This window comes from Scleropages formosus, chromosome 21 (genome assembly GCF_900964775.1).
Source record: "Scleropages formosus chromosome 21, fSclFor1.1, whole genome shotgun sequence".
NCBI classification, from domain to species: domain Eukaryota; kingdom Metazoa; phylum Chordata; class Actinopteri; order Osteoglossiformes; family Osteoglossidae; genus Scleropages; species Scleropages formosus.
In genome coordinates this window covers 8,693,101-8,709,060 of record NC_041826.1, presented here as the reverse complement: position 1 = coordinate 8,709,060, position 15,960 = coordinate 8,693,101, and the positions used below count along the sequence as shown (strand labels likewise).

At 43.9% G+C, this 15,960-nt stretch overlaps 1 protein-coding gene across 1 annotated transcript; it reads left to right on the top strand.

Moving 5' to 3' along the window:
• Positions 1-13,486: 13,486 nt before the first annotated feature.
• On the top strand, positions 13,487-15,333 carry LOC108920293 (transcription factor Sp9-like). The gene is made up of 2 exons (XM_018728924.2): positions 13,487-13,547; positions 14,026-15,333. Exons 1-2 carry the CDS (start codon positions 13,527-13,529, stop codon positions 15,331-15,333), a joined length of 1,329 nt encoding a protein of 442 aa, XP_018584440.2. The 5' UTR covers positions 13,487-13,526.
• Positions 15,334-15,960: the final 627 nt, after the last annotated feature.

Below are 15,960 nucleotides of genomic sequence, written 5' to 3'. Positions count from 1 at the left end.
CTCGGGGATTAAATTTATGCAGAAAATGTCCAGATATAAGTAAATTATTTACAAACGCATGATTAACACAGTTGAGAGGCTGGGTCTTTATTTGGAGGTGCAGTGAAAGAGAAAGAATTGGCTTCAGTAAGTGTTTTAACTGCGTGTTATTTTCTGCGTGTTCCTCAATAGCTATTCTGACCTTGGCGAGAAAAGAGGGAGAAAAAAAAAAAAAAACGCAAATCCTGAACATGAGTTTAAGCACTAAAATACAGTAACATAAAAATGAGGTAAATAAAATAATATAAGGCAAAGATAAATTCAGCAAAAAAATTTTATCTGCTACTCACTTCAATCTTACGTTGCTACTTGGAATTCCTTGTAAGGGTGACAAATTCACGGTTTTGTTTTCACATGTTACAGTTTTTACACTGTGCTCAGTTGAGCCACCATAATTATCCATTAACTCTGTTTTCTTATTAACTAGTAAATACAAGAAATATCTGTTCTTAAGTTTTCTTACAAACATTTTATTTTTTAAGGTGGTTAAAATTCATTTTTGGCCTCATTTCCCTCACATTACAAAATAATAAAACATGGTTTATATCTTTGGGGCCATCCTAATGATCCAGTGTGTGAAATAGCAAACGTGGACTGAGTAGAGGAAATGGAAAAGCCAAAATGTAGGGTTTACAAATATTACAAGAATATGGATCATCCATCCTGTCTATTTTCTATAAATCCCAAACCCAACTTTGAACTTAAAATTTAAACTCACATTCAGGTTCAAACTCCATGCTACTGGGGAGGCTTTTCTGCTGTGCAAAATCTCACCCTGTAATTATTCACTTAGAAGAGAAACCAGAGCAGTTCAAAGAGCCAAGTCAGGAGTTCGAGAGCATAATCCACTAACAAGAGGAGGGATTAGATCCAGATTTTGCACTCATGTCTTTATTTCCATACCACAATCACATGGACAACTTTACAACATCTGCTGTCAGAACTGCAATACTTTGTAAGATTGAAGGTGTTTTTATCCAAAAGTGCCATACGTACAGTGTTACACAGGCTGTGCCTGCACTTTTACCCATTTGTGCTGCTCAGTACTCCAGTGAGACAGGTCAGGTCAAGTACCCGGTTTGGGAGTAAAGAACCAGGCTTCTTACAGGAACTTTCAATTAAAAGTTTGCGGCCACAGGTTCAAGTTATTTACCGCTAAAATTTTTGCTGAAAAAGAAGATAAGAAAGACAAAAATGTTTTCGTTGTATGGTGCAATAAAGGAATAAACCATGAATGTTATAACTGTGCGGCACTCCATAAAACATTTGTCTAATTATAAAACAAACTCAGACATGGTTACCCATTAACTGCCAGAAGAACATCTTGTCTTTTATGGACATGGCAAATGAAAAACAATGGTAAATCAACGGCAACCGCTATAGACTCAACCTAGACACAGTAACGTCAAAATCTGCCCGGGGTGGCCAGTGCTATTTCTAATCCCTGCACTCAAGTATGCAGGACAACAAGCTGCTCTGAGGCGAAACAGGATGGGACAGAGGTGAAAGTCAAGGTTTTGAACGAAGACTTGCAATTTGACACCCATGAGACCGGGAACGCAAAGATTACATAAGAGCCGAGGAGTCACGGTTCACCTCTCTGGAATTTTCTCATTCCGGGTCCAGAGCGCTTGGACAGTGAAACAAAATACATGGGATACGGCGTCAAACTTTCACCCAGAATAGTCACAATGGAAACAAAGCATGCAAAGCAAAAACATTCCTCCGTGCCTCTATTGTCTTGTCTTAATTTACTGCTAGTACATTCATAGCCCTGCTCAGCCAGAAAGAAAACCATAATGCACTTTTTCTTATTATACTTTCCAAAACACTTTCAAGTACAGCGGCAACAGCCTCTTATTTTTCAACTGCTCAGACAATTTTACATCAGTGTAAAAAACAGCTGTCATTCAGCCAAGAGCAATAACTTCCGGAGCACGGTTTCTAGACGGAGGGATGCAGCGACGGGCTACAGCTGAGTTTCTACAACTTGTTTGGACGGAAGACGTGGAAAACGCTGTCGGAATCACAGTGACATTTTTGTCAACCCAGTGTTGATCATATAATTCCTGTTTTCAGACTGTTGCAGCGGATACACATCAACAGTACGTGTAAGTCGTTTTGGGCACCTTCTCAGTTTCGGTGTGAGGTAGAGAACCCGTACAATCGTACGGAATTACTTTGTACACTTAAATGCTATCTAGCTAATTTCGACAGCACATGTACCCCACTTATTTGTTGCCCTGAATGAAATCATCAATAAACAGGACAAAAAAAAAAAAAAAAAAAAAAAAATCAATAGCTGGTGTGTTTGCTGTGTGCGTTCGTGTAATCGATGGATATCATCAAGTGTCTCGGTGTGGTCAATGCAGTCCGTTCCCCCGTCATCGTGCCCATCGTGTCTGAAATCAGTGCGAGATGAATTAATGACCTGTGAAAAGGAAGTGAGAGGAAAGACATTCGGCATTTCTTTGAACGCCATCCTAAGTCCTAAGAGAAGAGCAGGTTTCGGTGGTGCACGATCGCACGTAAAACGCGGTTCTTTCGACAACGTCGAAACGCACGACCGAGTCATGTTGTGGTCTCCACGTTGCGACGACAATAAACACCAGTAGAATGAGCTGAACTGGATTACCCAGATTTTCATATGTAACACACAACTGTTTCTGAGCTGATCTCATCCATTCATACCCAGCATGCCTGTCCCCTAAAATTTACCGAGTGTTACGCTCCTGCCTTCATCTAAGCCAGATCTCTGTTACAGGGAGTTTTTTCCACGATGTTTAAGTAATAAACTTTTGAAAGGTTCCTTAAATGACTCAGACTCAGCAATGATCCAGCCTGTGACCCATGAATCAGACTGCGAGACTGAGATTGGCACTTGAAACATAAGTGACACAAATTGGACTCTGATTTCGAAATGACTGTAATTGCCAACAGAGCCAGTGACAAGACAAGGAAAGGTACAGTTTATGACAAAGCGGCAGCTACATTAAAAATAAGAAAATAGAACGGGAAAGCATAAGCCTGAAGCAGTCATCGCAGCGCCCGTAGTTCAGCCGGTAAGAGTCTGAATCAGGGAGTCGGTTGAGCCGCAATTGAAAAATAACCTCGGAACTGAAATGACACGCCGATTACACCGTTCACTGACTAATCCCTCCGTGAGAACAATGGGCCAGAATGCGCTGTATTGTGACACTGTCCATTTGCCTGCTCTCTTTGTCTGCCCTAGCAAAGAAAAACTTACTAATAAGAGCCCTTCGCAGATAACAGGAAAGTCAATAGACACACAATCGGTAAACAAATTCGGCTATTTTCCGAAAAGACCCCGCTTGCATCCTTTGAGCAATGGCTATTTAATTTATCCTAGCATGTAATGCTTCGCGAAAGATCAAGTCGATGCCGAAGACAAAAGGGCACACGTGTCGGACGGAGAGCTGCAGGTGATCTTGAGGCGCAGAGAGTGGGGTGACAGGTGGAAATCTTTGAACAAAAATTAATTTGCTCACTTAATGAAAGAGGACAAACAAACAACCACATGCGGCCACTAACCGGACACACCGTACCGTACGCAGGAGAACAATGAGCCAGCTCGTGTTGTTCTTTCCAAAAGTGCAGAGTATGTAAGATTCTGGAATTATTTCAAATAGACATCGAATGTTTTCACATTATGTTCGGCCTGTTCGTGGAAAAGCCCTTTCGCACAAAATTACCATGCCTTACACCAACACACCACGCAGGTTTTTTTTTTTTTTCTGAAATGCTGCCAAAGGGGAAAAATGTATTCCTGTGGCGCCAAACCATAATTTACTGTGGCATTTTAGGATCAAATTACAATAATCTGTAGTCAGAAAAAGCACTTCAGGAGACAAACTCTTCCACATCGTCCGCGTTGCCTCCATTCCCCAGCCTTCAAGTATCTTGCTGATTGTGTGTTTTTTCCTTGGAAGCCCCCCCCCCCCCCCAAAGAAAAAAAGCCAACAGTGCCCCCCTCCTTGTTAGGAGAAATTAATAATCATGGGACAGCCCTTTGACATACACAGATTTGGGTATGCAGGCATAACCAACTGGCTCTCAACCTATCTTACGCTTGATTTTGACTGGTTTTGACACACCAGATACCGGTACGCTTGATTTTGATGAGTTGAACTCGGGAATCCAGCAGAAGAACAGATATCAGTCTGCATCAGAGGGAAAAAAAAAAAACATCTGCGAATGGCTCATGCGCAGGTACAGCATCGGTCTCCATCGCAGAGACAGATGTCGGTCAACGGCCGATGGCAATGTACAGCATCGGTCTCCCGTGTCTGACTCCAGATGAGGTAGAGGTGTCAGTCTCCAACAAAATGACAGATAGATATGAGTCATCAGCTAATGGGGAGCTGCAGTGTCGGTCTGCATCTTGAGGAGAGCTATCGGTGTCTAGGTGAGGGACGCTACCGTGCGCCACGTTCATTCGCACAGTTGTGTACCGCAGCAAAATAACGACGACGAGGCGTGCTACAAAAACGGGTCGGCTCACCACGCTCATTCACCGTCCTGTCAATGAAGAGATGACAGCGTGTACCCTGGCGGTACACATAATGGCGCACAAATACTCGTCCGACTTTAAACATATTTAGAAGACATGATTTTGTCATGTTCTTCAATTTGTTGCCAGAAAGTAATTTTGCCGTGAGATTTCCTTATTGCCCAAAGAAGCGACGGCAAGTAGAGTCGCTCTCAAGACACTGAAGTGGAATGATTTAAATTGCTGCCGCACAATTACAGACTCCCGCTGGCTGGCCCTGCGCTGCCGATCGCAGGCTGCCTGGAGAGGGGCCGATCCCACCCGCCGGTGGGGGAAGGGGTCGGCCGCTGCCCCAGCCGACTCACCCACGCGGCACCGGCTCCGCGCACCTGCCGCCGCGCCGCAGCTTCTGATGCTTCCGCGGGCAGAAGACGCCCTGGCCCCGTCCCCAGTCACACCTCACACACGTCAAAAGTTTCAGAGAAAGCTAATTGTGCTCATGATGAAGATCGCTCCAATTTGCAGGCAAGTTCCATCTCTTCTTTTAACTGTATGAGGGTATGCTGCTGAAATGCAAAGACTACTTTTAAAACACACTGGAGGAAGACGAGAGAAAATATTACTGCAAATATTTTAAAAGGCACCTTCCACCTGGCATGCTTGGGAAACCAGAAGAGGACATGACAGCATTCATCAGGAATGGATGCTATGCTCTCGTCTGAGTTCACGGTGACGCTCTCTCTGCGGTCATCTGGCTCTCCGTCACCAAAATGAAAAAAAATTATTTCGCGGCTACAAAACTGTAGAAAGAAAAAAAAAAAAATCAGGCCTTTTGCAAAAAAAATTAACAAAAAAGAATTTTGCAAAATGACATCTTTCACTTGCAAAACATTTTAGGACACAAAATACTTAATACGTTTCAAAATCAAATGGAAATTGGAATGATGTAATAAACAGTGCCCTCACTTTTGTAATATTTTGTCAATAATAATAATAATAAGAATCTTCAATCCAAATAAATAATGCACAAGTGTAAGTCAACGTGGTGAATAAAGTGTGTGGGCTGATAACACTACATAGAGTTCATTGGAAGTCGCTTTGGAGAAAAGCGTCTGCTACATAAATAAATGTAATGCAAATGATAATGGTACCACAATTAAAATATTATCCGGTACCTAACAGTTGCAGGGAACATAAAGCCGCGGAAATATTAAACGTAAAAATCCAATGGCACGACAGCCGGACATAACCCTAACCCTAACCCATCACCTTTGGTGCTAAAATAATGAGGTGACATTGAAATGAGAAGAAAAATGCGTTTTAAAACAGGAAAGCGGAGTAAAAGGAGCCGTTGCACCGCTCAGGCCTGTCAGGTACACAAATGAGAAAGGTTCCGTCACAGCGCACATGGGTCTCCCCCCAGACGGACAGCTCCTTCGGGAGTGTCTGAGCTCATCACCAGACGGGGGAAGCCCTTCTGCTGGAGGCCAGGTCACCAACGTGGAGCGAGTAAATCCTTCCGCAGAGATGGCTGTTCCCGCAGCTGTGAGGTAGTTACCAGCAGCAAGCGATGAGCGGAACACGGGGACTGTGGACTCACCTGCCTGTACAGTCCTGCACCAGCCTGCCCCTGTTTGTCCCTCCCTCTCCATACGTCCCTGTCCCACGATCCCCCCTCTCCTGTGCAATGTGTTGAGTTTTTCTGTGTTGTGTTGTATTTTACCATGTTTGGTAATGTTGTATCGCAGTACTCTGTTGAGTGTCGTGCTCTATTGCGCTGGGTTGCGTTGCGTTCGGATGCCTTTGGTTGTGCCGTGGGGCACTGAACCGCTTTGCATCGTGTTATAACATCCTGTGCGGTGTTGCGCTCTTTAGATTTCTTTACCGATGATCCGTGTTGCGATGCAGTGCGTTTGAGGCTCCACGTGTGTTGCTGTTTTGCAGTTGTGCTGTGCGTTTCCCTTTCTGGTAGTGTCTTCCTTTCCAGCCACTGAGCTATGAGAGACATTTTTAGGTTCTCTGAGGCTCACTGTCAATTAAATCCAGGTGCTCAAACTGACTTCATCTAACTGAAACCACAGCCTCTTATTTTGCTCACTGCATGATCATCCACTCCTTATACGGTATATTTTTGTATTCATTAATAAATATACTCAAAAATAGACATTCAAACATATTCTTTTAACAGCGCCGGTGCTGATCACAACTCAGATGTTTGCTGCTTGTCAACATCTGAGATCCTGCTACTGCAAGCTGAGAATGTACTACCTTTGAGTCAAAATCGAGAATATTTTAACCTACCTTTGAAATACAATGAAAATCAGGTTTAAAGAACGTTTAACCGATAATTGGCTCATGCGTTGCCATAGTGTGAAAGTGCTGAATCGATATAACTTATAAAGCTAACAGACAAAATACAATGTGTTTTTCAGATTTTTTTAAATATTAGCCTATCCGGCATTGCAATTACACCAGTCTTCAGTTCAGTCCAAAACTGTCCAATAACTGTTCTGAACTCCACTTGTTACAAGACAACTTCTTTCACCATCCAAGGAACTGCAATACATGTATATTTATTTTCAATCAATAAAAAATTAATATTCATTACCATAAGTGGGCAGCACATGTGCCATTTACAGCAAACCTCTCTATTGATCGAACTATAAACAAAATCATTAAACCAGCATGACTCTTATGAATAAAATATGAAAGTGGTTCTCTTACTGTTAAAAGAAAATATCTAGATGCTCAAATTCTGGTGGCAACTGAACTCCAGTAGCTTGAACGGTGTTTTAAAATACCCCATGAATGTGTGTGTGAAATAAAAAATATTTTTTAAAAATTTTTGCCAACATATTCAGAAGATTATGGAAATAAACAATGGTTACTTTTCAAAACCTGACAGTTTTGTTATTTCAAGTTGTCTTAACCAACCCCCGGCACTCCCAAATATCATTTGCAACTGAACTGGCATTTTCTTTTAACAGTGCGTTATTTAGACATTTCTTTCTCGCAGTATTTGTGACTGGACCCCAGTGCTACTCGCTGAGACCAGTATGACCTAAATAAAGGCTCAATCACCATTAGCGTGAGAAAGCTGCCAGTCGGAGCCACATTAAAGGGCAAATTTCCCATTTTCACATCTGGGAACTTGATCACACTTACCTGGACGTGAGTGTGTCCAAACCTCACATTGTCATCAAATCAAGTCACACTGGTTTGAAATATTTAGCATTTTAAGCAAAAATGCCCAGGAGACACAAGAATGTATCTACTGTACATGCAAGGTATGTGTTTAACTCGCTAGATGTGTGTGCCCTATGCGCACAGTATTTGTCAGTAACACTACTAACATATCCACCGCATATGTGCAGAATGTGGCCAACACACCGTAGAAACTATACATACTGTACATTATACAGGTCTCATATATTATGTGACCGAAGCATCGTGAAAATATCTACTGTAAATGTACAGTATGCAAAAAGCACGCTATACATGTGCAATACATATGTGCAGTATGTTACGTGGCAAATGCAATATGAAACAGGTATACAGTACATGGACAGTATGTAAATGACACACTAAGGACATGTCTACTGTATATTTACAGTATATGACACAGCATATGTATGTATATATGCTGTGTGCCTGACAGCCACACTGTGATCTTCTCTACTGTATGTGTACAGTATGTGGCAAAAAGGCAAATAATACCCTTTCGCACTGACAAATAATTAGTTTATCAACAGAAGTTCACCTGCCAAGACGGAGGCGTACAGAATAGAACAGTACGCTAGGGAGCACAGCGGCATTTCTTTAAGGAAACAAAAGAAATAAAGAAAAAGAGTTTGGCCGCAGTTATAAAACTGAGAAGATTCTTTGGTTTGTTACAAATTTACACCCAGGCCATTTGTCACATTGACAGTCCCACCATTATGTTACACCATGCTCAACAGTTTCACCAGACATAGTAAACGTGGTTCACCTCAGCCTCTTCTCCCTATCCAGAACTTTACGTGTATATTTATACTTCAGATTATACACAAACAAGTCAAGTTTAAAAATGATTGGTTTTCCGATGGGAGCTACCCTATTTAAATCTGAGTGATGTAATGCTGATGAATACCACACACACAATAAAGTGATCACAGCTTAATTATGTCTAATACAGCATGAGGCACCAGGCCACAAAAGAGAAAAGAGAGTTTGGGATGAAAGGGAGAAGAGAGGTGTGTTTTGTGCACATGGCAGAAAGCAGTGTGAGTGACACACCTGTATAGGTAGGTAGGTAGGTAGAGGTGTGTGTGTGTGTGTGTGTGTGTGTGTGTGTGTGTGTGTGTGTGTGTGTGTGTGTGAGAGAGAGAAGATAAGAAAAGACAGATAAGATAAGATCTTTATTCATCCCGAAGGAAATTCTTGTGCCAGAGATTCCTCGAAATCCTTCTGAGATGCGAGAAACTGCAGATGGACGCGACGCACCGATGGAAACTGTTTTTACCAACACGGTTCGAGCTTCATCTGACAAAACACAAAGTGAAATATTTACACAATCATGTGTCACAGAAGCCAGGTCTTATTGAGCCGCTTCAGGGTTTTCGAAATGATCCAGTGTAATGAAAGAGGAGGGATGGTTAACTTTAATAAACATATTTGGGTCCACCTCGTTTAAGCACTTAAACATCATGTTTAATTTTTTCCATTTCTGTCATATTAAAATATTATATATAGCCAACATAAACAGCATACAAATCCCTCTATGAATTATGAAAACAGCTGTCTTTGATTGTTCCAGAATGATGCGATAATAACTAATAATAAAAATGTTACGAAAACCCAGTTCGAAATGACATATTTTAGTATTCCAAAAAGTGTTTAATATTCGCTTGGTGTCATCACTCCTTGGTATTTATGTTAGTAGGTTATTAATTATTCAACAGTTATATTCAGCCCTTCGACATACACACAGGCGTGGGATATTTCAGGTCAGGGTGCCTCCTCATACCTCACTGTACAATCGTGCGTGGGTTCGAGCGCTGCGGGGGGTGAGCAGAGCTCGCAAGTTCTGCCCATTTCTGCCCCCCAAAAGCTGGCAGTGATAAAGCGCTTCTGCACCTCCTTCGACGGCACTTACCCTAGTATTTGAAATAAACCACGGTATCGCAGCCCAGGCTTAATTTGCCTGAATGGAAATTTGCTCGTAAGGCACTGTGCTGTCATTTGCATCGTTTTAGGGATGAGGGGGGAAAGCAGGGGTCACGTGCAATGCCCCGAATGGAGAGAGTTCAAAAGAGCCGCCTCCGCCACGCGCACCTGTCCCCCAGGTGGAGACCCCCCGCGAGCGCGCTGTCCCCCAGCGGCTATTTGTGCCACGCTTGGAGAACATTACTTTGGGCGCGTAAATGAAAAAGAAAAAAAAAAAAGCGCATCGTTTTACTTTTTTTGTATTTTATTTACTTTTCTCTGGTACCAAATGAAGCGCATGTGAAAGGTGCGTAAGGTGCGACTGGACCGCTGTTCCACACTCCTGCGTTCTTTAGTAGGAACACAGCTCGGTTCTGGAATTATTGCGAGCTGCTGAAAGTTGAGCAGTTTCACACTACTTTCACCAGTACTGTTTCTAGGGAGGAAATCGAGGTAAATTCACCGGTGTGTCCGATGGGAAAGGAATTACTAACAAATTAGCGGCTTTGTCTTGTCCGGGGTTGTAGAATAAAAAGGAGAGGAAAAATCCAACTCTCCTCTTAAATCACGGCTTGATGCCTTTCTCCTAAAATACGCTGTTACTAATGTGCGAGTACCGCAAATGACCGAAACGTTTTTATTCCATCTAAACATATATTATCGCTACGGATTAATTCGGGTCGCGATCCCATTTTTTTTTTTTTTTTTTACTTTTCAAATAATTATTTTAAAATAAAAAGGTAACGGAACTCGCTGCAGAATCATGTGATCGTCCACAAATAATATCGCATTGCCGGGGGCAAACGAGAAGCGCTACCTACGCTCAGTAGTAACCCGAACCTGGAATTCCACTCCAAGTTCCTCAGATGCTGCACGTTGGCTCGTTTAACACGCCGAAAACGACACTGTAATAATGGCGAGATGGAGCGGGTCTTAGCCCCTTTGTAGGCACTATTATAATGAATAGACCTGGATTCATCATTTATCTTTTGTTGCTTAACGCCGTGATGGATGTACCGTCACTCAGCCTCATCGCAATTGATGCAGAAGGTTTTGTTCACACCAAATAAATCATTCACATTGTTTAAGGTACATTGATCAATCTAATGGCTTGTAATAGGCTCCTAATTATCAGGAGAGAAAAGCTTCCTTGTGCCTGGATGTGACCGCCTCCCGGAGCCTCTGCAGGAAGTCACTATACCACCTCTATACTAGTGTTTTTAGTATAAATTAAAATTCAAACAGCTACAGCAATGCGTGCGATCCGCGTGGCTGTAAACATCATGTACGATTTGTTGTTTAAACCGAAAATCGGCAGGCCTTCTCGAAACAAATCAGAACGCTACTGCGTGTCACGTTTCATCATGAAAACATGGTCTTATCATTTCCGCATTATATAAAATATCACTGCGGATCATATGAAAACACATATCTTGCTAACAATTTGAAATTATTACGGATGCTATTGTCTTATTCCTTTATGCCGTGCATAAAGGAATAAATTATGCTGGACGATGTTCAATAATCTGTTGATTAATAATTTTAATCGATTGTCCTTTTTAAGGACAATCTCGAGTAATGGGCGATCAGCGTTATTGGTATTTTCATAGAGGTTTTTTGAATCCGAAAAATTGAATGGAGCATTGGAAATCGTCACATCTTTCTTTCCGGCACAAATGCAATTTTAATTGTGGGGGGAAAATGTATAGTATAGGACTCATATGTAAAGTTAGAAAGGTATGATTGAAATACACCCGAATAAAACCTATGATCGCGCTGCATCTTAATGCCCGGGCAGAATATAGATCTGTGCTGAAAACCCATATAGGAATCAATCATACATTTAAGTTCACATAAACCGGCATTCACTTTCTGCAAGGGGCACTTTTGCATTTCAATCAAATTTGTTTATGCATAATCGACATTTAATAGTGCTAATTGCACTCAAGTCAAATTGCCATGATTGCAGAAATGAAGCAATTTTCCGAGCTCTGTGCCTGGGATTTGAAGAAATTGTTTTATATTCACCTCTCCGTAGGTGGGGATATTCACAAATGGCACTTGGACTGACTGGCAGCATTCAGGCTTCATAATAGAACATTATTCGGCCGTTTTGAAAACTCTAATGTACAGCTTTCGCCGAAAGCCTTTCCCGGGGAAAATTGCTTTAACTTTTAAAGGGACGATGATTAGCGGGCCATTGTCACATTACGCAATTACACTAAATGTTTTATCAGCCCGGGCAACATTGTCATAATGCATTGATCTTTACGAAAAAAAAAAAATATATATATATATATATATATATATATATATATAGCACCCGTGGAAAATGCATTGATAGAAAATTGATAGACCCTTGAATATTATGCATGTACACTTTTGTACGTTCGCGCAAATTACCGGCGCTTGTCGTGTGACATTTGTTTGCCTCGTGGTAAAAAAGGCAGTGTCGTCATAGCGTAAACTTTCCCGTCCCCCGTCGGAGACGTCCATTGGAGGCAAACGCGTTACACTTGTCGGCAAAATAATTTTATGCACTTGTCATCAGTCCGAAATTCTTTCACCCCTCCCCTCCCCTCGCCCCGCACCCTAGCCCTGGGATAATGAGTAGCCCTCGTGCTGGCTGCAAGACTATTTCATACAGATTTAAACGCGCAAACACACACAAGGACACACGCGCGCGCGCGCGTCAGCAGGAGTTAAAATTCACCTGTTGTAGGAGATGTTGTCCTGGTGCTGGAAATGACTCTCTGGACTCCTGTCCTGGGCAGCGCGCACCTCCAGGGTGAAGTAGTCCCTCGGTTTACCGCGAGTGAGACACCAGCGCTCCACGTGTCTTCTTTTTCTTCCACTCACTCACTCAGCCCTGAATTAAAAGCAAAGTTGCTGTTGTTCCTGAACGTACGATGCACAGAATGATAACGGAACACGCGAGGAACAAAACTGTTAACCGATGCTCGATTAATAGAAATGCAGATTTACTCCAGCATGCCATGTGTTACGCAACGGCAGGTCGAACTATTTCTTATCGTTAACTTGAATCGAGACGATCCATTTTGCAACATTAACACGGAAATTTTGTATGACATTTTAAAATAATCGCGTCAAAAATGTGACAAAATTAACAGACAGATATTTTATAACACAACGAAAGCATTTTTCATCTACATACGCAAGAGATCACGAGCTCCAAAATGACGACTTTTGCGTTTCCAGTAAACAATAATACCTGTTACTACTGGTGCACATTTTCCCAACACACAGCATTTCCAAGAAAATAATTATAATAATTCCCAGCACACAGAACCCGGCGTAGTCACTCATAACGGCCCGCTCGCGAGTAGTTTGAACCTTACCCTCTAGAGTCGCGGAGCATTTAAAATGGCAAAACTGGATTTAAAAACACTGTAACGTAAGAAGGATTTTAAGCTTGGTGGTGAATGTGTGTATATAATACGTACTGGAAAATGTGAGGGCACTTGATGCTCGGGACGAAGCCCTGGAGCAGCTGCTGATTGACGAGCGAAGAGGGGAGGGGGGGTGCGCTGCCCTCTCCACGCCTCCTATTGGCTGAGCTCCCGTCCGCGCGGGGCTCCCGCTGCTGGGATTGGCTGCTCGCTCCGGCCAGCTGTACTTCAAAGAAGGCGCTTCTCTACAACTGGATATAGAGTTTGGAGCGCTGTGCGCGAGCGCTGTCAGAGGTGTTGCCGCGGAAACACGGACACGACACGAGACGGACACGAACACGCACTCGTCTGTCGGACCCACTCCACGGACCACAGGCCTGGATATGGCTACCTCTATACTCGGGGTGAGTTTTAAAAAATCATGTTCACTTAGAGAGAATAAAAAAAAAAAAAAAAACTTCTTTAACTTCATGCAGAAGACGTCACGGTCAAGCATGTTTTGTTGTGATTCCGGTTTAACATTAGTTGCCTGTTTGTATGTAGTTTTTTTTTTTTTTTAACCCGTGATTAATGCATAAAAGTTCTGTTTGACAGCTTTAGTTTTCTGTATTTTTTTTTTCCCTGGAGTTTACCCGAAGCATAGTTAGAATAACTTACATTGCAGCTTTCTTTTTTGTCCCCTTGATATCTCCTACTTCCAAAAAAAAGGCATAAGAAAAGCAATATTTAATCAGAAAGAAACAATCATGGCATGTAACATTTTTCGTGTGACAGACAAGACCTGGCTGGAGGACGTTTTTATCGATGTTGCAAAAACTTTTCTTATAGATATATACATTTTTTTTTAATTCTGTTTTTTTTTTTTTTTATTTTTAACGGTAGGAAGAGCCACGATTCGGAACGACTCCCTTAGCCATGCTGGCCGCAACGTGCAACAAAATTGGCAACACCAGCCCCCTCACCACACTACCTGACTCCAACGCGTTCGCCAAGGGTGGATTTCATCCCTGGAAAAGATCCTCGTCCAGCTGCAATCTGGGATCCAGCCTTCCCGGCTTCGCCGTGGCAACGAGCCGGGGGTCCACCGCCGGACTAACCTCCAGCACAGGCTCGGCCAACAGCGCCTTCTGCTTGGCCTCCAGCTCCCCGACCACGTCCGCCTTCAGCTCCGACTACAGCAGCCTCTTCTCCAACTCGGCCGCGGTGTCTTCTCAAGAAGCGGGCCAGTCCGCCTTCATCTCCAAAGTGCACACGTCCACGGAGACGCTGTACCCGCGGGTGGGAATGGCGCACCCGTACGAATCCTGGTACAAATCCGGCTTCCACTCCGGCATCTCCACCGACGTGGCCAACGGCGCGTCCTCGTGGTGGGACGTGCACACGAACCCGAGCTCGTGGCTCGAGGTGCAGAACCCGGCGAGCAGCCTGCAGAGCTCGCTGCACTCGGGCACCCCGCAGAGCATACACTCCCAGCTCAGCGGCTACAACCCTGACTTCTCCACGCTGACGCACTCGGCGTTCAGCTCCACGGGGATCAGCCCGGCGTCGGCGTCGCACCTCCTGTCCACGGGTCAGCACCTGTTGGCTCAGGAGGGCTTCAAAACCGTCATCCCCGCCTACACGGACTCCTCGGCCCCGAACGCCATGATCTCGGGGGGCACCTCTGCGCTGGGGGGCTCGTCCAGGTCGTCCAGGAGGTACTCGGGCAGGGCCACGTGCGACTGCCCCAACTGCCAGGAGGCCGAGCGGCTGGGGCCCGCGGGAGCGAGCCTGCGCAGGAAGGGTCTCCACAGCTGTCACATCCCGGGCTGCGGGAAGGTGTACGGCAAAACGTCGCACCTGAAAGCGCACCTGCGGTGGCACACCGGCGAGAGACCGTTCGTGTGCAACTGGCTCTTTTGCGGGAAAAGGTTCACGAGGTCGGACGAGCTGCAGAGACACCTGCGGACGCACACGGGCGAGAAGAGGTTCGCGTGCCCCGTGTGCAACAAGCGCTTCATGAGGAGCGACCACCTGAGCAAGCACATCAAAACACACACGGCCGGGGGCGGCAGCAAGAAGGGCAGTGACAGTGACACGGACACGAGCAACCTGGAGACCCCGCGGTCCGAGTCCCCGGAGCTCATCCTCGAGGGGGTGAACCCCAGCAGAGTGGCCGTCAAAGACCCTTCCCCGCTCAACGACTCATAAGCATGATGTTTGAGTCACGATAGACACCTTCCAAATAACCTCGGAGACGACTTTACGCACGACTAAATGAGTGAGAAAAAAAGCAACGTTTTATTTAAAACAAAAAAAACTAAAACGGGTCTGGGGTGTGCGGAGCCCTGCTACATGGGGGACGTGTCACTTTCTGAAAATAAAAAAAGTCTTTTATAGTTCAGACACCTTCCTTCACCCAGTAACAGAAAGTGGCATCCTGTGAGATGAGCTCAGAATGAGCAGTAATTTAATTATGAGCATTTATTCCCGAGACAGATCCCCGACGAGCTCAGATGAATGACTCTTTGAGTGGATAGACGCCCACGCCCGTGATGGTCAGCGCCTCCGCTGAGCTGGTGGAACCGCGGCTGTCCTCTCACATTCATAATGTACATGTACAAAATACTGGCAAACATGATATTTTTTTTTCCTGTAAATGTCTATGATCGTTTTGTCCGTGGTTGGTCTCCTGAAATTCAGGAGGTTTACTTTCAACGCACTTTGTGGATATCAGTATGTATGTAAACAGCTATTTAAATACGACTTTAATTTTTTTTTTTTTTTTCCCCTCGAATAACTGAAATTCACTCGTTTAAATATGATATAAACCTCTAC

What these genes read in the sequence shown, in the direction of transcription:
- LOC108920293 (XM_018728924.2), top strand. Translation starts at nt 13,527, where the DNA reads ATGGCTACCTCTATACTCGGG. An exon ending in TGGCTACCTCTATACTCGGG is followed by an intron (nt 13,548 to 14,025) that starts GTGAGTTTTAAA and finishes TTTTAACGGTAG; the next exon opens with GAAGAGCCACGATTCGGAAC.